The sequence below is a fragment of the Neopelma chrysocephalum genome, unplaced genomic scaffold (assembly GCF_003984885.1).
Source record: "Neopelma chrysocephalum unplaced genomic scaffold, ASM398488v2 Primary Assembly neopelma1_66, whole genome shotgun sequence".
Lineage (NCBI taxonomy): Eukaryota > Metazoa > Chordata > Aves > Passeriformes > Pipridae > Neopelma > Neopelma chrysocephalum.
This window is the reverse complement of record NW_020897725.1, coordinates 8,571,956-8,593,537: the sequence shown is the minus strand read 5'-3', so window position 1 is coordinate 8,593,537 and position 21,582 is coordinate 8,571,956. Positions and strand designations below refer to the sequence as shown.

Here is a 21,582-nt window from a genome sequence, read left to right as displayed (position 1 = left end):
TTTCTTTACAGTTGACCTTATTTCCAAGCTTTTTTTGGGGTGTGAAGTATAAGTGATATTACAGACTTTCTTTCCTAGAGTCCCTAACTCAACCGTAACTGCTCTAGGCATGTACACATCAAAGGCCTGTGTAGCACAGTTCCCTGGCTTTGACAGTTGCCCAGGAGTGAGTCTTTAGGGAGGAGTGTAGGAGCAAAAGTGGGGATAACTTCTGTACCATGGTCATGCAAACAGTCTCCAGCTCAGAGATGTTGGAGCTGGAGACAATCTTTTGCTTTTAGTCCTCGTTAGTATTACCTCCATAAATTTGACTAAGGATTTCTTGAATGTATATTAGGGTTGGCTCATAAGGTGGAGGATTCCTCCAGAGTGCTAAAATGAACTGCTCTCTGAAATGTCATTTCTGTTTCTTTTGAATCTGATCCTTTCAATTTTTGTTCCCTGATTCTTACATCTTACATGAAATGTAAGAAATCCCTTCTTTTTCTCAGGAGTTTACAGATAACTATAGTTCTTTCTTTCCCTTCCTCTGTTACTTTTCTAGCTGAGTCTTAGTTATTCCATAACTTGAATTGGCCTTGCTCACCCTTTCTGTATCTTGTCTGAGTACTATTGTACCCTTTTCTGAAATGAGTGGACAAACATGAAGATGATTCCATTTCTTACCCCCTTTTCTGAAGGCTGGTAGCATTATGATTACTGAGCATTGAGGCTGATGTTTTCTATGCTGTAACTTCCAGGTATTTTTTTCCTTGAGACATTTTCCTTGATGATTGGTATTTCATAAGCATGATTCTGTATCAGTTTCTTCTCCTTATGTATCACTTTACATTTTTCAGCGTAGATTTCAGTCTTTAATTTCATTCAGCAGTGTTACAAGGCTCTTGTGCAACTCTTTGTATCTGGCTTTTGCTTTACTACCCAGAATAGCTCAGTATCAGCAGACATTCTCACCTGACTCTCTGCACTTCTCCAAGATTCCCTTCTAAACATCTCAGGCTGCACAGGTCCCATCAGCACTAAACCAGGGTGTCACTTCTGGCCTCTCATGCTGGTATTTACTTTGCTTTCTGAGTCTTGCTGCTTCATCATCACCTCCTTACTCACCTGAGGCTGATCACTCACCCTGATTAACTTGCTTTGGAAGCTTTGCTCAGGCCTATTACCTTGATCATCCTTTGTTTCAATGTGGGCAGTTTTAAAGACCAGTAGATATGCAAGGGACCTGCTTTTCTCCATAAAGACTTCTGTCATTCTGGGTTATTTTGACCTTTTTTACTCTTAATTTACCACACAATTAAAAGTGAGTATTTTAAAATGTGAATTAAAGTGCAGTTTAAGGAGAGTTTGAGGCTACAACTCAAGTTTCTTGGAAGATTTCTGGATCCTGCAGGGCATCCACATAAAATTTTAACTTCTTTCAATTGACAACCAAGAAGTGGTGGATTATTCACTTATTTAAAGTAGTGCTGATCAAGAGGAAAAAGATCTTTTAATTTAAGAAACCACACTTATTCAAAAGAACATTATCTTATGTCAACTAGATTATGAAGCATTATCTATTTAAATTCTTGTTGACAGGTTTTAAAATAGGCTACTCCCAATTTACCTCATTCATCAGCCTCACATAGACAACAAACTTATTTGACAACTGTCTTGGCATTTTAAAACCACTTATTTTTCACCTTGATTCACCCTGAGATAGAAAATTCTACTTTGTTGTTCTTAAGCATCATTCAGTTTAATATGATTACACTGCAAGAAAAAAAGATGTTTATAATATCAAAATAGAAGTTGAGGTGCATTGAAAAAGCAGTTGAGAGGAGGACTCTGTAATATCACTGATAAAGCCCCACAGTAGGTGCTAGGGCTTATGTTAATAAAATTAATTGGAAAAATGGTAGAAGGTATTAAGATGAATGGCAGGCTAATAAGCTTTTTTTTTTACCTAAAGCAGATTGTTGCTGCCTTATTTAATAAAGGTACAATAAATAATGAATGGTCTTTAAAGACAGATGAATAAGGAATAGAGCTACAGAGTAGGCAACAAAAAATGCTTCAAATGTTTTGATCCTTTTTGTTAAATCTTTTGAACTTCAATTATGATTCATTAAAATTTTCCTATAAATTGTGATATTATGGATATTTCATGAGAAGGAGAGTATGGAATAACTTATTTTCTTCTTTGTGAAAGAGTTAGAGAGTGATCACTTTCAGAGTGATATTCACTTACTACCATCAGTTACTATGAAGTAAAAACAGCAATTTGTATTACATACATAACTCTTGGAGAGCATCGTTTTGAAATGATTGCTCAGCACACAAGGGCAAGAATAGCAATGTGTCCATTAATTATTGTAATAAAAGCAAATAAGTTGCTATTCAAGTTTTACTATAACCTGTTGATGTTATCACTAAATATAAGGTCTGAAACTTAAAATCTGTTAATATAGTATTTGTTAAGTTGTTAAATAGTTGTTGTAAAGACTGTTTTATAAGAATGACACACAATGACCACTTCTTTAGCATTTTCTAAAGGTAATACATTGGTATTGGCCATTGCCGACTCTGGTCTATGTTTTCAGCAAACTCTGAGTGTCTCACCACAATCAGTTTCTCTGTTTTTTTTACTTCTACCTCCTTTCCTGTTCCAGGTTTCATTCTTTATGCAGTAATTCATTATAATAGTGCATTAAGCCATATGAAGACCTACATATATGAAACGGAGCATGTCAGTACATTTAAATTGATCTAGATGAGGTTTTGGAATAACATTTTTTGCACTTACAGATTACCTCTTTTGAAAATTTGCATGGTGCTTGCCTCTTTCCAGGTGTTTAAAGCCTGTTTTTCCCCACCTCCCTTTCCTGTAAATGTCCTCAGCATATCTTTGCAGGCAAATTATCTATTGTTCACAACCCTCACAAAATTATCATACACTTCCATCTGTTAAAAGGTTTTTTTCCTTTATTTTACTCTATATGTGAGGTGGTTTTGCTTTATCGGATGTGCTTCCAGTTCATTTAGGCTACTGTTTTATTAAGTCTTCAACAATGTAATAAATGATTCCAAACCCTTACCATACTGGAGTAATACACTGATATTTAGCTTAGTTTTTTTCCCCCAGCTGACATTCTAACTGGGTACTATACAGTAATTTCAAGCCAAGTATTAATGGCTTGAATTGGTTATCCTTAACAGATTCACTTGGAAAAATGAGAAAAGCTACAGTGTCTTTTGAATATATGAGGAGTTTGAGTGGAGTGTTAGACCTGTAGAACCTTGTTTTGATATTCTCATCAGTGTGGATCATTGTTCCACAAAAGTCCCTTAAAAATTATTTTCATGGACTAAAACATGCTCAGAGGATCACATAGGAGAGGAGAGCTGGGCCATATATGTGGTAGAATAAAAACGGTAGTGTAACGCTTCCCTACTGCATTGGTTGACACGCAGAGGACATGAAGTCTTTTCAGCTTTCCTGTTCTCCCTATCCTTCCCTATGAAGGAACTGAAGAATTCATGGAATATTTTGTGGGAGAACCAAAGGGAGGCATGAAGTAGAAAAGGCAACAGACTCTTCACTAGGCTAGGATAATACTGATACACATCTTTCCTATTGTCATGACTCTTGAGGAACCATCCACACCATCTGTGTCCAGAGAGGATCACAGCGGTCAGCTGTTCACCCCTCACACTGGCAAAGACAAACAGAACATTTCACAATCAAATCATCCATAATCAAACAGGCGTGGACTCAACAGGGTGAAATTTAAACTTGTGAGAGTTTGAGGAGCTGTCAGATTTCCACAACGGGCAAAGAAAGGAGCAGTGTTCCCAAATAGTTGGGATTAACCAAGGAGCTGGTGACTGTTGGCTCCTTTTGTTTGTGGTTGAATTAACACGTGCCTTGCGTGTTGCCTGCCTGCGGCACAGCAGGTCCTTGCTCCTTACTCAGGAGGCTATGAGACATTTGTATTCAAATGTTTGCTTCCAGAGACTGAATATTACCTTAAGGTGCTTTCAGAACTTTTCTTATGTGCTATTTTTAAAATTCTGAGTTTATATCACCTTATTTAAGTAAGCATTGATTATAATGCTTCTATATCTGATGCAAGTAAATATTTATCAATTCTTTACAGACTTAAATTTATTATTAATTTAGAAATGTGATTGTAACTTCATTAGTGAAGTTCAAAGACTTGTAGGCAGTAGTTTGATAGGGTCATAATAAATAATTTTGAATTATAACAGTATAATATTTTTCTTTTTAGCTCCAGGGTTTAAGCCACAATGTTATTTTCACTTTGGATTCTCTCTTAAAAGGAGACTTAAAAGGTGTTAAAGGGGTAAGTGTTGAAGTTTTTATTTCAGCTTCATCTGTTTTGTGACTGTTTTCCTTTCATTCATGAAATTATTTCTTATATTGGCATTCATTAATATTTTGTATGGAGTCCAAAGAACAAAATTGGCATGACTGCAATGCCTGAGAATTTCATTGTAAATTCCTGTGTTGACATGCACAGGAAGACAATGCTTTACAAGATTCAAACCCAAGTATTTTTTCCAACTATTGTATAAAAAATTTTAAAAGAAAACAGTACTTTTTGTTGCGATTTATAACTTGATAACTATGAAGACAAATTTTTAAAAATTTTCTAAGGAAATTTTCTATTTCCTAAGGACCTCAAAAAGCCTTTTGACAAAGCCTGGAAGGATTATGAAACCAAATTGTAAGTATTTTTCTCCCACTTTTTAATTTATTTTTTTCTGTTTTTTCTTTTCCTTGCTGGTCCCGAACTCTGTACTGTATCTGTGGATGTAAATGTGGCTGCAAGGCACCTCTTCTGTGGATCTCTCTTTTGCACTACTGGAAAGAAAATATTTTTATGTGCTCTGTGAAGTAGTTAAATGAGTGCCCGATGTTTCTTTACTGTAAAGAAGACACTTCATGCACTTAATACTTAGATAATGAACATTGTAAAGTGGAGGTTTCAGATGGCATTTGCACATTCTTGTAGTCACATATATAAAATCTGTCAATAGTAAAAATTATTTAGATAAGATCTGATGTTTAGAGATTTAGATGTTTTCTCTGTTTCAGAACTGTATATTTTTGAGAAACAAGAATTTTAGTGCAGTTGGTGTGACTTCAAAACTATCTGTGATTTTAAAAATATTTTCTTTCTCTGATTCCTATTTTCTGTGGGCAAACAATGATTTATAAAAATAGAAGGTTGGAATAAAATAGTATTGTAGTTGCAGAACTGTTGGTGGAATGGTTCAGAATGCTCTCGGGGATGTGATGGGCAGCTGTTTTATCAGAATTCAAGAGCCCTCAGGAGTTAATTAATATTTTGTATCCTTTCTTTTATTCCCCTTTTAATCCTATCATTAGTGTTGTTTCATTTATGTCTAACCAGGAGGGGAAAAAAGCAATCAAAGAAAAACTCCAGCCACTAAGAACTGCTGAAATATTTATCAACTTAATTTTCTTACCTACATATAGTAACTTTTGCTTTCAGAATTCATTACAATGGAAATCCTTGTGAACAACTGAACTGGAAATTATTATTAATCTAAGGCTAAAAGGAGAGTCCTACTCCAAAGCTGCATCATTGAATTCGGTTGAGCATTCAGATTTACATGTAGAATTGATTTTTTTAATCCCTTTTTAGTTCTTTAATTCTCACAGATATTGCGTATTTTGCAGATATTGAAAGATTTTCTGTAGGCAACAAAATAAAAATATTTCTGCCTCTCTAATTTCTATATATGAAATTAGAGATATCTTTGAAAGCCTATTTATGCCAAATCCCAGTAAACAGAAGTTAGGAGATGAAGTATCTCGTACAGGTCTAATACATGGAATCATCTGTAGATTCTGTTCTGAATTTGGAAGGTTTAGGGAAAGATGCTTGTTGTCTTGTTGCTATTTTTTTTGTGAGCAAATTTCACTTGAGTTTATTGAGACCAAGAAGGAAATGTTCCTTATATTTCTCCAATAATCTCGTTTCCTAGAATTCATTCAAGACCAAATATTGAGTCCAGTTTAGAGGTGCAGTGCTGAAAAGTTTTTTTTCTATATAAAAACATGATGTTTTTCTTAGTTACAGAAAAGCAGAGATGAAAAACAAATAGATTAATTATTTCTGGTTTTTTTCCACTGACAAGAAGTCCCAGTGTAATAACCGCGCAGTGCTTTGTTACCTGTTTTACAGAAGTACAGCTCCAGTGTTATTTTTCTCCCAAAAAGTGCTAGAAAATAAAGATTTGATTTTATTTTTAAAGAAACAAGGAAATTGTTTGTTTTTCTACTCCATCTTGGAAATCTACATTTGCTTAAAAGTGGAGCATCCTGTTAGTCTGCAGAGTAGATATGTAAGGGCAGCCACACTGTCCCGCTCTAGTTAAGGTCTTAAGATGGCCTTAGTTCCATATTCACATTTCACTATTTCAGAATTTCAGTGTTGGCTTTCTCTGAAAACATAGTGACTGGGAGTTGTGTCATTTCGGGTGGGTGCTAAATTTCGATTGCTGCCTTATTGTTTTTCTTAATTCCTGCCTTACAAGCATGAAACTTATTAAGTTATTCTGCCATTTTCCTGCCAAGTCAGTAGTTTTTTAGATGTATGTTTTACACTGCAGTGTATAGAGGTGGAAGCTGTGGAACCCATCACAGAGAATGAATGATATAATAATTTTTTTTTTGTCACCAAGTAGCACAGAAACTGGAGAAAAGAGTTGCAGGATGAAAGGAAGAAAGGACAGTGTCATGACTCAATTACTTCTGAAGACTTAAACCACATAGGATTTGGTATCCTAGAGGAACTAATCTTCAGAATGGCTTCTTTAATACTTCTTAATTATTATTTTTCCCTAAATGATACTAGATCATATTGTAGTAGAAAAAATTCTCTAAAATGTTTTCTAATTAAAATTTCAGTACAAAGATTGAAAAGGAAAAAAGAGAACATGCAAAACAGCATGGGATGATAAGAACTGAAATAACGGGAGCTGAGATAGCAGAGGAAATGGAGAAGGAAAGGCGACTGTTTCAGCTACAGATGTGTGAAGTAAGAAACAAGTTTCAGTTTTTAATTACGACACCGTAGCCATAACTTAAGTCCCTTATGGGCTTTACTTGAAGGTGGTGAAATGTGCTTTGTCATTTAATGGGGGTGGAGGGAGGAAATTATTTTCATGTCACATATTACAGCAATATAAAGATAATTATTTTAGCAACTCTGGTTGCAACTTTGCTTCCTTTTGTTTTATTCCCTTTTCTTTATTTTTAGATTATTATGGGAAGGTTCCTGGGCTGAAAATACACTATGAAAATATTTATTTTATCGGGATTATGGTTGAGCAGTTCAGGAAGTATTTAATATCTTTCTTCCAGCACACTTTCGGAAGACTTCTAAAATTTCTAATGAAGTGACAAATGACAGTGATGCATTAGTTCCATAAAACTGGTTCTTTTTATATTCATACTTCTTTTTATTACATGTTAGTGGTGATTACTTTAAATTACACAGTATTTATATTTTTAGAATATTGCAGTAATTATTGCAGTAACATTGGAAAAGGGAAAGCATTAGACAATTTTAAAAGATGAAGCTTTTTCCTGAATTTGTTTTATGTTTTGGATCGTTTGAATTTTTAAGGAATGGCCAAATAAACAGTTATCTTTTGCTTATTTTGCTTAGTGCTGTACTGGTGGCTTATGAGTCAGCACCCAGGTTAAACACAGAAACAGTTAATTCATTGAGAAAATTATGCTTGAAAAATGTTGAAGGTTTTGAGACATGATTGTCAATATGCTTTTCTTTGTTTATACAGTATCTTATCAAGGTTAATGAAATAAAGACAAAAAAGGGTGTGGACCTTCTGCAGAACCTTATTAAGTATTATCATGCGCAATGCAAGTAAGTACACTTCAAGCTTTAGTTAGAATTTCCTTTTTTACACAAGTGTTTTTTCCCTTTGTTTGAACTTGCCAGGATATTTTTCATAGTTGTGATGTGCCAGGTGTCTCCCTCTGCATCTTATGAGGCTGCAGACTTTTGGTAGAGAGTGTGAGAGTGAGTAAGCAGGGCAGGGGAGTCACAGAGAAAGAGGCCAAGGGAAAACTTGCATGCTACCTACAAAATTAATTTTAGTTCCTGAGGCATAGATCTAGAATGTAATTTTACAAATATTTTGTTTACTCTATTTAGTACTTTTTTTAGTCTTTTATGTAAATTTAAAAACCATTGTGAAAGCCAGCAATTTCTTCGACTTTCTCTGGGGTGAAACTAGCCAGATATGACCTTGTCATCAGTAGAACCACAACGGCAAACACATAGGAACTTTTATTTAAGTTAAATACAGGAAAAAGATTTTAGAAATTACAATGTGAGAAACATGTTGGCTAATAAAAATAAGTGATAAAAATAAGCTAAGCTATATTCTCTCTAATTTTATATATGGAAAAGTCACAGTGGCATGTCTCCACTGTTGAAAGATATTGTACTTTAAAAATTTAAGGAAAGGCTTTTCTGTTGGGGTTTTTGGTTTTCTCATTAGTTTGTTTAGTTTTGAACATGGAAGGAGCTGGATATATTTTATTGGTTTTGCTGTCTTTCTCCACAAGACAATCTACTTTGTGTTATGAATTAGATGTATTCCTGATAAATCACAGGTATTTTTCATTCTAGTTTCTTCCAAGATGGCTTGAAAACAGCTGATAAACTTAAACAATATATTGAAAAGTTGGCTGCGGACTTATATAATGTAAGTTTACTTACAAGTAGCTTTATGTCTGAAAATTAAAATATTTTGTATGTATAAGTACAATTTTAATATTATTTCTGGGGTCTATATTTCATTTGCATCTTATAAATGAAAAGTGTTATTTGAAACTGAACATAGCTAGACAAGGCAAAAACATCTTGACTATGTAAACTTTGATTTTTACAGCTATTAGGAAAAGTAGCTTTCATTCACTACTAAGTCAATGATGCATTAGTATAAAACTGCTTTACAGTGTGACTATTTGAATCAGCTTATATTATTAGCATCAATTTTAGCTACCATTTTCACTTTTTAAAACCAAATTGCTTAATGATAGCACCAAGGTTTTAAAATGAATTAACTTGTTATGTTCCTTAAAGACAAGCAATAATGTGGAATCAAAACCCACTTGTCACCCAAGTGCTTCTGTATTCTATAATCAGAATTACAATAATCCCATTTGCTATTGTCATTTGTTGCTAAATTAAACTGTATTTTTATTCTGTAAGTCATCTGTCAAGTTTATTGGAATTATTTAATTAATATTTCAGTAGCTAATTTAGTTGCATTAGATATAGTGAGCAATTAAAGTGCAACAGAACAAATGATGCATGTGGAGTTGCACATTCATTTTAATTTGATTTTCAAGCGGTATGTTCACAGAGGATGAATACATAAGAATGGAGTAGTCCATGAAAATAAACTCAACCGTTACAGAAACACAGAGTAGTTGAGCTGGTTGTTCAGGACATCTGAAATTGTATATTGAAATAAAAAGTTAAAGTTGCATCTAATAGCAGTCTCTTTCTGTAGATAAAGCAGACACAAGATGAAGAAAAGAAACAACTCACTGCTCTTCGTGATTTGATCAAATCTTCTCTGCAGCTTGATCAGAAGGAGGTAAATAATTTAGACATGTTGTTATCTGAGATAATTTAAATTTGTGAATTTTGTATTCAGAAATTGGTTTAATGTTCAATATATGTAGTTATTGGTTCAAAAGTATTGGACTTTGAACATTACGACAAAACTAATATTTAGAATGTTCACATATCAACAAACAATATTTTTACATTAATTTTCTGTTTCCATATTATGTTTGAAAAGAAATTATTCCTTTTTTTTATGTACTTTTTTAATGTACTGTAAGAACAGTTGTAACGGATCAGATAAATGCTTCTTCTAGCCCAGTATCCTGTGTTTGACAATGATAAACAATGATTGTTCAGGAAAAAAAATTAATTAATGGAATGCACACTTCTTTCTTCTGCCATCCACCAGGCAGTGTTCAGGATTTTCCTGACCTGGTGATCCTGAACAAGACAGAACGAGAACTAGAGACTTCCTTCAGCTATGGTTTATGTGTTACTGTTCATCTGATAACTCACATTTTGTGCTGTTTTTCTCCTTCACAAAACCCCTTTTGCTTGTACCATCTGGTAAGGAAGAAAATTTATTTGTTAATCAGACAGCAGGCTGAAACAGGGCAGTTAAAAAGTAAAATACATTATTGATTGCACTGGTATCAAAAGTGAAGGGAGGGACATTCAATGTCCTTTGCAGGTGTTCTGGAATACTTCTTGAACTAGAAGATAGCATAATAGCATACATCACAGCTTTTACCTGAGATAACATTGGGACTGCCAAATTATAGTGCCTGGAATACTGAATATCCCATGATGAAACTGTGTTGGGGGGTTCTCCTCTAGGAAAAGTTTGCTTACCCTCTGTTCAGTTTTCTTGTAGGTAAATAAGACATTCATATTTGCCAGGTGTCTTATTATTAAATATGAATTATAACTAAACATTAGACAGATGCCATTTTGCTGAATATGTAAGATCATCCACATATCTGATTGGACAGTATTGCTATTATCAAACATGAGATTAAGAACATAATTTACAACTGCATTACTGAGTCAGCCAAGTTTCTGATGCCAATCAATAATGGATGTTGGGAGTAAAATGAAGGGCAATAAACACTGATACTTCCCCAGAATACCCCCCTTTAGTAGTTTGACTGTTGGAAGTCTCTCCACCATCCTATGGCTTTCCTCTCTTTGAATTTGTGCAGTTGTTTTTTGAAGAAACATAAATCATCAGCTTATGTTACAGCTGGGTTTTTCCCACTATGGCTGCATGTTGTGTGAAGAATCTTTCTCCTTTTATTTGTTTTGAACTTTTAGATCTGCATACCCTACTCAGGATATGAGTGCATGTGAATTTATGATATAATCAATGGATCATTTCTGATATTTTTCTTTTTCTTACGGATCCTAGCATTGACTTGCTTTTAGACCAGTGCTTAGTGCAGAGGAACCAAGTTTAATCATCTGTAAGGCTGTAAGCATGTCATCCTGTTTTTGTATCTTCATACTCAGCTCACAGTATCTTATTCTCTCCCTCTGCATCACTTGGCATTTTTTTATGCTGGTCTTCACCTGTCATTTGTTATCAAGTTACTCACTATCATGAGGTTCTTGAGAAATTCTTCAGTCAGTCTTTCTTGGGTATTCTAAATAATTTAATACCATCTAACAAAGTTTTGACAGTTTGCTGTTCACCCTTTTCCAGGTTTTTTGTGTTAGACACCACATGTGCTGTCACAGCTTTCTGTAAAACTCACTTGGCTCTTTCCTGCTTTAAACTTGTTATCTCATCTGAGGACTTTTCCTCTTGTCCTGTAGCAATGTGATTCTTTCCCTTCCATAAGGAACAGGGGGTGCCCATTTAAAGTCCAGATACACTGCATCAGTCATCATTTACTTACTGAATCCTTCAGAGAACTCCAGGAAATTTTAGAGATGTGACCTCTCTGCACAAAAGTTGCAGTGATTTAACGGTATATATAATAATAAATATACTCTTAAAAGTAGTTTTCATTAATCTCTCTTGTGTGGTGTGAAGTTTACTAATCTTTACTTTCCTGGAATTCTTCTGGAATTTCTTAAAATGTAAGACTTGGGTAACTGAGGCAAGTATTTTAATGGGCTTTCATGTAATTTGGTAGGTAGCACATTGTGATTAGGGCCACTGTGTGTAGATACATGGCTTGGAGTTAGTAAATTATTTCAGGTGGAATCACAGTTAATAAGGAATGTTGGATGAGTAATTCCTTACAGTAGTGAGTTTTTTTCTTTTAAATACTTACCTGTGTGTCCTTATTACTTAGGTATGCATTTTACAGCAGCTAAACTTTGGCCAGGAGAATATTCCTCTCTCTGCATCTCTAATCTCATAGTTCTGAAGGACAGCACAATCTTACGACACACTCTACATGGTTTTAGAATTTCTTTAATGTTACAAATGCTGAACAGGAGCACTACAGAGTACCTTTGAACAGATCCCAATGTATTGTAAGATCTGCCAGCTCTTTCTAGTACTCGGTTTTCCCTTATCTCATACTTTACAGTCTTTCCTAATACTCTGTATGCTATTTTTTTTTCTCTCCATCTCCAATGTGCACATGGACCTACTAGATCTCTTCCACAACTCTTAAGAGCTTCCCATACAAGCATTACATTTGTAATCTCCCTACTATTTAAATCATTTTGAACATAACTCCCACTCCTTTTTCATCCTTACCCCCAAAAATTGAACAGAGAACATTAGATTTCAAAAGCTTTTTTGGAAATAACTTTAAATCCTAATTTATTTTTTTTTTATGATTCAATTCCCAACACACAGAGGAACAGGACTTGCTCTCTTCTCATATATATTTTCTTCCACAAGCTGATTATCTGGAAAGCAAAGAAAAATATCTCGTTCTCTCCTGGATGCTGTGTATGTTGTTAAGTTCAACCTGTTGGGTATTCAGCCAGTTCTTGGAAATTAAGTAGGACAAATGGGTGGTTGTTCTTCAGTACTGTGTGTTGTACATCCATGGCTGCAATGGTACAAGTCAAGTTTCCGAAGTTCCTCATAAAAGTATAATGAGGTAGAACGAACGAAATATTGTGTTTGGGGTTTTTGTTACCTGTTTCCTGGATGTGTAGTAAAAATTATTGTGTTTCAGTGGAAAGTAACCTCATCTAAAATATAAAAAATTAAACAAGTCAGATTCTGAAACTGAAATATGTGTTGTAATAAAGTAGCTTCACAGGCAAACCAAAATAACCTGTGCAACTTTTCCGACTGGAATTACAATGTAAACAAATTCTAGGACTCCTGAAAAACTGTGTGTGTATATATGTATGAGATCTGTACATAAAGTTACAAATATAAAAATGAAGTGTTTCACTTGAAGAGAATTGAAATTTTGTCTTAGAAGAAAAAGGAGCAATATTGTGATTCTCAGATATCCAGGAAAATCATAGGAGAGAGAAATGCTGTAATGAAAGAATATGTTATTTTGGATAAAATAACTGTTTGATCACATTGGTGTTCAAGTGTCCCTTTCAAAACCAATGTGAGGACTTTCACTCGTGATTCTGCTGCATGACTTCAGTCAAAGTGTAATGATACTGGCAGATATTGGAGAGCTTGATAAAACAGTGTGTGATTTAGTTATTCAGTGTTTAATCCTGAAGCAGCATGTCAGCATTCATTACTCCTTAGTTAAGAGACAACAAAGCTTGAAGACACGTGGCCTGAGTTTCACCAGGCAGGTCTCCATCATTATGTATATCCAGATCTTCAAGTACGTAAAATTGGGCTTTATTACTGTGGCAGATGGCCTTTGTGATTAAGAATACGTTTTCCCTATAGCATTAGTGCATTATAATCTCACCACTGGAAAATTTATGGATTAATGGAATTACTGAAGAACATGAAATGAATGGGATTTTCTCCAGCAGATTTGTAAAAATTTAGAAGTAATCTTATCAAACATTGCTTTGGCTGGGAAACATTTTGAAATAATAAAATTAAGGCTCTGGTTGTGTGTAGTTTTAAGTTTCTTTGACCCTTTGTGCAAGAGAAGGAAGTTGAAACTAGTCATTCCTGTCCAAATTGTAAATTTGTCCGCCTTTAACCTCTTTGGAGTTGCCACTAGAGAAGTGAGATGTCCCACCACTTTTGAGGTCTCATAATGTAACTCCTGGTTCCGTGTTGCACGGATCCAAGGTATTTATTTAGCCTGATGGACATCTGTAATGCCCTTACACATTTTACTGACATACCTGTCCTTTGATCAGTGAAAAAAATATTACTGTAATCACTGGAATTGCCTAGTAAAGTATATCTTTACCATCTTTGAATCCTGGGCTGTGCAGAAGTGCCAGTGCTGTAGCTTCACTGAGGGAAGTACCATTTTACATTGGCTCTGGTACATGCAGTGTCTCTTGTGGCCACTGCTGTGCTGCCCTGGTATCAAGTTAAGGCAGATTCTGTTACTTTGTGTGAGAATTATCTGATTTTTGAAAATGACTGTGGTTTAAGGCTTTTGGAAAAAATATTTTAATGGATATTAGTATAATTTTACTTGTGTAAAGTATTTAATCTTTTGTGTCTAAAAATACTTATATCCTAAGAAATTTAACTTTTTAAAAGAAACCAGGCCTTTAATTACAGGCTTCTGTTGCCTATTTTTGTATAATAATTATTGCTACCGATGTAACTTAACAGCTTTAAGTTAAATATAGCTAATCTTTAGAATCATGCTTTGTGTCTGTTTTGTCAACTGTTTCTTTGGATTTTGATTTATTTCCCCAAATCTCCATCTGATATGCTCTTTGCAAAAAGAACCATATCTCATTATGTTCTTTCCTATGCTAATACCAATAGGACCCTAATTCCAACGGGGATTTGAAATTTGCTTACAATAAATGAGCTGCTTGTTTTGATGGTGTGAACAGTACTGGCAGCACATGGCACAGAGCAGCCTTTGTGCTGCTTCCAGCCACAGCTGCCAGTTTTACCAAAGCACTTCTCTCTAAACTTCTGTGGCAAACTTGCTACAAAATCAAAAACAATTGTAAGGATCCTGAATAAAACAAGCGGGAGTAATCTTCAATGTATACTGGTTGTGGTAATAGTGAGAAACTGCTTTAAAGAGCAAAGGTTATCGCCAAGGGAGTAACTGAACCTCCCATTCTTTTGATTCTTTTTTTGTTGTTGTTTTGGTGGGATATTATCAGATGTTTTGCGGGTTATTTTTTCACAGCTGTATTTAAAACCATATTAATATGTCCTTAATTATACCTTTTTATATACATTTGTAAAAATTAACAGTTAACTTTGGGCCTGATCTTTTTCAATAGAAATTCAGAATTAGTTCAAGTTTGAAGGATAAATACGGTATCATTGTAGACAATTTAAAGGTCTGGTAGATATGATAAAATTTGATCCTGTAGTCATCTTAGTTGTTGTGTGAAGCCAGTGTCATATATGCCAGGTTGCACAGCATTTTGTTGTGACGTTTTGGTTTTTATGAGAAAAAAACACAAATGTGCCTTAAAAAGTAGTTCTTGCCTTCTTTCTAGTTATGCCATTAGAAAGGGGAAACATTATTTTAACAGATATGTGGGCTATAAAATTTATTTTCAAGGAACATGTTTTTTTAAATAAATAGTAATTCTCGTTTTAAATTATTTGCTTTCTCTTTCCTCTATTGCTTTTGCCTTTCGTGATCGAAGTCTAGGAGAGTAAGTCAATGTTTTAATGAACTTTTGGGGATTTTTTTTTTTCTGATGTGCTTATAACACGTTAATCCATTTCACTTAATTGTTTCACTAGATCAGGCCAAAAGTTATTTCAGCTGACTTCATTCACTAAAACTCATGAATTATATATGTATTTTTAAATTGAGAAAAAAATAGTGATTATTAGCATTTGTCTTTGTTTGTATACGTGTTCCTATATATGCACGCTGGATTCTGTTACTTTCTTTTTGAAATTTCATCTTAGACTTTTAGTCTTTGATTATAAGATTATACAATATTAAACATCTACATTTTAAAAGTATATTGAGATGTATATTTGCATTCAGACTATACTTCAAATGCCTAATGAATTAATTGAATCTTGAACAGTAAGTTCAAGATCACGTGATGTAAAAGCAAACTCTCCTATGACTGTAAAACATGCAGTAGGAGTCTTCTCTCCTTTTTTAATCTTTATTAATTTCTGAAGTTGTAGAGAAGAAAACATAGGCTTAAAAGTTAGGTAAGCTTACTGTGCACATCAGGAAAATGTTAATGCTATTTTTGCCTCTTTTTAGGATTCACAGAGCAGGCAAGGAGGATATAGTATGCATCAGCTTCAGGGGAATAAGGAATATGGCAGTGAGAAGAAAGGTTATCTTTTAAAGAAGAGTGATGGGTATGTTCTGAGAGCACATAATAATGAAAACTGTAGCTATGTTCCTGCACTAGTTTTGTTTTCTACTGTGGTTGCTTAAGGCACATTCTTCTAATGCATGTGCCACAAACACTCGAGAGTTTTGCAGTTCAAATCTGAACACCAAACTGAATTTAATATAGAAAATATATAAAGCATGAGAAGCAAACATAAAATAATAAAGTCATAATCAAAAGAAAGCTATTGTCTTTGGAAGTCTCTAAAAGGTGATTAAGACCTGTCACAAATCTCCCAAGTTATTTTTGATGAGGCATTTAGTAAAATTTTGACTGCATCCTTTTGTTTCTTAAGGCTAATCTTCTCAAAATGTTAATGAGATTAACTAGTGTTTTGAAGTCATGTCTAGTTACTGAACTTGCTGTTCTTATGTAGGTTAAGGAAAGTATGGCAAAGAAGGAAGTGTACTGTTAAAAATGGAATTCTTACCATATCACATGCAACGGTAAGTTATTTTTATACCTTTATATGAAAATAGGAAATTAACATTATCCTTTCCTAGTGAATCTGCTAATTTGCTTTTGCAAAAAGGGTGTCACTTCAACTTCTGACTGTTGAAGTTCTGTGGACCTATAGTTTATGACAGTTAATTTAATACTTAAATGAATTTATCAGTTGTTTAATAAGAAAATGGCAAATATATTGAACAGACTGTTTAATCAATACTTCAGCTGTTTTGCTTATAGGGATTGTCATGGTATATCTGTGAATCACATAATTTAGAAAATTGGGAACTTGATATTAGGTATTATTGGTACAGTCTGACAGATGAGTGAATGTGTTACTATTTTGAGTGCTTTCAGCTAAAAGTGTGAAAGCTTGGGAAGTTTTGATCACAGTGAGTTCTGGGAATCAGGCATGTATCTGAAGTGTCTTCCTGGGAATGCTAAATCATGAGGTAGCAACAACATAGTCATGGTGGAGGCAGTCCTAAAAGTGCCTTGTGGCAGTATAACACAAACTTGTCTGAAACAAGAGAACAGGAGTTACTCTTATAAAAGGACATGGTCCCAATTCCTCATCCTTTTTCCTTCTTCATCCCAAATTCCAGGGATGGCCATCAGTGTTGAATGTTTACTACTTGTGTAAACCCAATATACTTTAAAGATATATTTAGTTACAATGTCTTAGATGACCTAATTACAGCACAGAATATTACTATATGTATTTATCCCAAATTCTGAAACTCCAGATCTCCAGCTTCCCACTTCCCTTTTAAAGTTTTAGAATTATATCTTTGATTTATTTAAAATGGGAGGAAACTTGGACTATGGGCATTCTGTAATGAAAAATTACATTATTGTTTTACCATTGTTTTTGAAATGCAATAAAAACTCTGTATTATTAGCATACTGTACATTAAGGTTTGTTCCTTTAATCCCTTTCAAATAGTCAGAAAGAGTGGCCCTGAGAATTTTAATTTTGTTTAGATTTAGCAGTGTGTCCATTCTGACAGACCAAGTCAGACAAAGGGATGCTTGTCTCCACCATTTTGAGGGTGTACATGTGTTGATGTCCACACTATAAATTAATATCATGCATGACCACTCCCCAGAAAGGGAAAATAATCCTAAATCAATACATTTTTTAAAGTAAAATAAATTTTCTTTTTAGTCCAACAGGCAACCAGCTAAACTGAATTTATTGACCTGCCAGGTGAAGCCAAATGCTGAAGATAAGAAGTCTTTTGATCTAATATCACGTATGTAGCATCTTCAGTACCATCTTGCATTATATGGGACTTCTGAAAATGTCATTGCAAGAGGCTTTGAGCAAAACATGAGGCTAGAGCTCAAAGTTCAGGTCTGTACCCAGACACATGCAGTGCCTCACGAGTGTTCAGAGCCTCTAGTTTTGAGGATGGGTTGAATGGACAAATGAATATAGAACCTGTTCTGTGTGTATGTGTGAGATAAATGCTGTTTGTCTGTGACAAGCCATGAAATACAGCATATGTGCTGCTTTCCTGAGTTCAGAGAGATGTTTAACAGCTTAGTGCAACGTGCATAAGCTGTGTTCACCAGGAAATGGCAAAGACCTTTGACTTCATCTTGTTTTTCCTTCACTGTCTGTTCTGCTTTTTGAGTGGATGAGGAAGGCAAGGGGAACCAATTTATCTTGTTCTCTTATCCCGCTTTAGAAATATGCTTCTGTTTGTCTAAAATTGGGAGTGACTTGTCTTCTCATGATTACAGCTCCTGTGATTTCCCTTCTTCCGTTTTGGTCTTGTACAGAAGGCATTTGTATCCAGTCTGGTTTTAAAAACACTTTTAAAGTTGATGAGTCAACTTAGTATTTTCAGTCATTACATATGTAGTATTAATCAACATTCTAGATTTACAAGGACAGTTTATGAAACCTTTGAATGTGGGAGATAGTAGGCAGTTCATATCTCATCCTTTCGTTAGTAAAAAGATGTTTCTTCACCCAACTGGAGGGAAAACTTTACTATAGGAACAAATTAATTTTGCCCTTTTCTCCTACTTATGTTTCAGATTTGACTTCTGAAAGGGCAAAATTTGATCCATATGTTTATTTTTCTTTAATATTTCTAAACATAAGACTCTTGAAATTCATACATTTGGTGCAAATCAAAATTCAGACTTTCATCTTTCTCAGTTTCTTTAAAAAATTGCTTTCTAAAGCTATAAATAGAGTATTAATGTTATTGGTTAAGAGCAATTGCTCTTAAAGGCTTTAGTTGCCTAATAGGTTTCAGTACCAAGTATGTAGATATTTTAAAATTTATCATGTGCCGAATAAAAAGATGTATTTATTTATTTCAGATAACAGAACATACCACTTCCAAGCAGAAGATGAACAGGAATACGTGGCGTAAGAATGTTTACATTTTTCAAGTTTTTTTTGCCAATAGGGGTGTATAAAACAATGGCAATAGTTTTCTCAGTTACTGCACAAGTAGTGCCTACTGTCTCTTTTTTCTGCTGTTGTGAATCTGCAAATGTAAACTATCTTGTGTCACACTACAGAGCTCTTTTAAAACCTTGTAATGTTAAAACCAAAACCCAAACCAAACTAACCAAAAACCCGTTTAGATTGTGTATCCTGCCAGCACATGGTTTTTGTGCAGTTGCTTGTCATGGTATAGTATATCAGGTTGTTAGGATTCAAATGATATATTTTTAAATACTTCCTAAGCCTTCTCTGTCAACCTTGTTTTGCAGTTACTTCTTTTACTCCTGATTCTGCCTTTTCCTTTAAATTAAAAATAATAAATAGATAAAAGAACTCCATATAACACATAGAAAATATGTACAGGCAGTGCATCTTTTCTACTGTTGGCCTAGAAATAAACAGCAAAGCACATCTCTGATATTTGTGTACTTCAGAATCCAGGAACTTGCTTCATTAATACGTGTTTCCAACCAGATTGTTTCCTTTAAAACAATCTTTCTTCTTGCTGCATCAGAACTACTTCCTGAGAACCATGTACCACTGTTTTTTTCCTCCTGAACATTGCTTTCTGTGTCACCAAACGTGTGTTGTGTGTGTTGTCTAATGCTCATCACCCAACAGTTCAAGGAATAAAGTTACCAGTGAAGAGGACAGCAAGCCTGAGCCTGCAAGGCTGCCTCATTCTTTTGTTAAATATCCATATTCTAATGGAAGACTGTGTTGCTCCATGTGTATTTTAAAGGTACAGGGAATGTTTGTAGGGTATTTCACTTGTTTGGTAGTGTTGGGAGGCAGTGGCATTGACAGCTCAGCCTTGGGAGGTATGGGTGAAATGAGAGGGCTGGAGGATTCTTTGTGCATCTATTTTCTTCCAGTCTTCCACAGCTTTATATTGGCTCTGAGAGTACAAAGCTGACTTGCTAGTCATGTTTGCTGCATTCATCCTGGAACTTAATTATTCCAGTAATTTTCTCAGTCAAGAAAAAAATACTGTTATTTCTGATGAGCCATAAGTTTTTGGGACTCTGCCCTGCATTAACTTTTACTATATTAGTTGTTTTAAGAAGTTATTTGTTTGGGGTTTTTTTGTCTTAACACATGAGCACGGTAGGCGGAGAATGCATTAGTAATATCCTTCTTCTGGTTGGCACTTCAGTAAATTCAGTTTAGTGGGCTGCCTCTTGGACTGTTTTGTAATTCCAGGCTGGTTTTATTTCCCATTAGAAGCACTGAACTCTCATTTATCACTCTAAAGTCCAGTGGCTGAGAAAATTACTTGTACTGGAATACAGAATCCTAGATATCCCAAGTTGGAAGGGACCCTTAAGGATCACTGAATCCATCTCCCTGCTCCTTGCAGGACTGCTACAACTAAACCACGTGACTAAGAGTGTTATCCAGATGCTCCTTAAACACCACCAGGCTTGATGCCCTGGCCACTTCCCTGGGGAAACCTGTTCCAGTGACCAACCACCCATTCAGTGAAGAACCTTCTACCATTTGAACTTCCCCTGATGCAGCTTCATTCCATTTCCTCATGTCCTATCACTGGTCACAAGAGAGAGGAGATCAGCACTTCCCCTTCTGCTTTAGTTTTAGTGCTGCCTCTCTTCTGTCTTTTTTACTTCATACACCAATTGAAAAAGAAATGCATAAATAGATTTTTAAATCACTTTACAGACTCACATCTACATAGAGAAAAAAGCAAGGTGCATTCCTTTATATTTTAGTTTAACTGACCCTGCATACATTTTCCTAGTTATCATTTTACAGTTTCTATAAATAGCTCCTCAAACTACTTAAAAATAAAAATAATCAATATTAATTAAAAAAAGCAGATAGTTTAAAATAAAAGCCACTGAAGCCTACATTCTTATAGGTTTATTACTGTTTCCCCTTAAACACTTCCTTCAGTCCAGTGTAATTCTTGATTTTTATGCAGGCAGCTGTCTAAATAGATTGACAGTCCTTAAATTCCCAGTAGATTATTGGTTTGTCTAGTAGATAAAATACAGTGTATTTGGGAGAGGGGGTGCGTGGGCAGTCTGTTTACGTATGTGCATATATAATATATTTTTATGTGTAGATTATAAGAAACATAACCAGATTTATTTTTTTTAACTTAGAGAATAATAGTTGCTTTCGATGTTTTTGTAACTGTGGATAGGGACAAACATAATCCAGACATGACCTTTTAGTTCTTTTCTATCCTCTTTTTGAAGGTCAAGAGTATCCATATCTACAGGAAACACCTGGATTATAAACAAAGCTAGATTCAGAAATTTTTCTATGAAGAAACACAGATCTAACTTCAGTCTAGGTTTTAGCAACAGTCCTCAGGCACTTTTTACTTTGGAAAGATTGAATTGAAAGGTCTTGATACTATCTGTTGCTTCTTCCATATGAAAAGGGTTATTTCTGAATATTTGAAAGATACTATGCTCTTCTTGTTCTGTTTATGCATTTACCTGGAAAGAACAATATTGCAATAGTGCTTGTCAGAAGAGACAGATAAACTTTTGTTGCAGACCAAAAAACCCCATGGTTGCTATTCTTGGGGGAGGAGGGATTTTTATTGGCTTGAAAATACTGAAG

General features: G+C 34.6%; 1 protein-coding gene across 5 annotated transcripts in view; it reads left to right on the top strand.

Annotated features, from left to right (window-relative positions):
- ASAP1 (ArfGAP with SH3 domain, ankyrin repeat and PH domain 1) overlaps positions 1-21,582 on the top strand; it is a 148,687-nt gene that overhangs the window by 84,108 nt on the left and 42,997 nt on the right. For 3 of the 5 annotated variants that reach the window (XM_027684456.1, XM_027684453.1, XM_027684455.1), the window contains 11 exons: positions 4,275-4,349; positions 4,684-4,733; positions 6,947-7,076; positions 7,843-7,928; positions 8,700-8,775; positions 9,589-9,675; positions 15,351-15,359; positions 15,935-16,035; positions 16,447-16,516; positions 17,686-17,773; positions 18,858-18,906. In XM_027684456.1, coding sequence (XP_027540257.1) covers positions 4,275-4,349; positions 4,684-4,733; positions 6,947-7,076; positions 7,843-7,928; positions 8,700-8,775; positions 9,589-9,675; positions 15,351-15,359; positions 15,935-16,035; positions 16,447-16,516; positions 17,686-17,773; positions 18,858-18,906 — 821 coding nt within the window. The remainder of the gene's footprint in view (positions 1-4,274; positions 4,350-4,683; positions 4,734-6,946; positions 7,077-7,842; positions 7,929-8,699; positions 8,776-9,588; positions 9,676-15,350; positions 15,360-15,934; positions 16,036-16,446; positions 16,517-17,685; positions 17,774-18,857; positions 18,907-21,582) is intronic. The other 2 variants (XM_027684457.1, XM_027684454.1) reach the window with 1 other exon arrangement.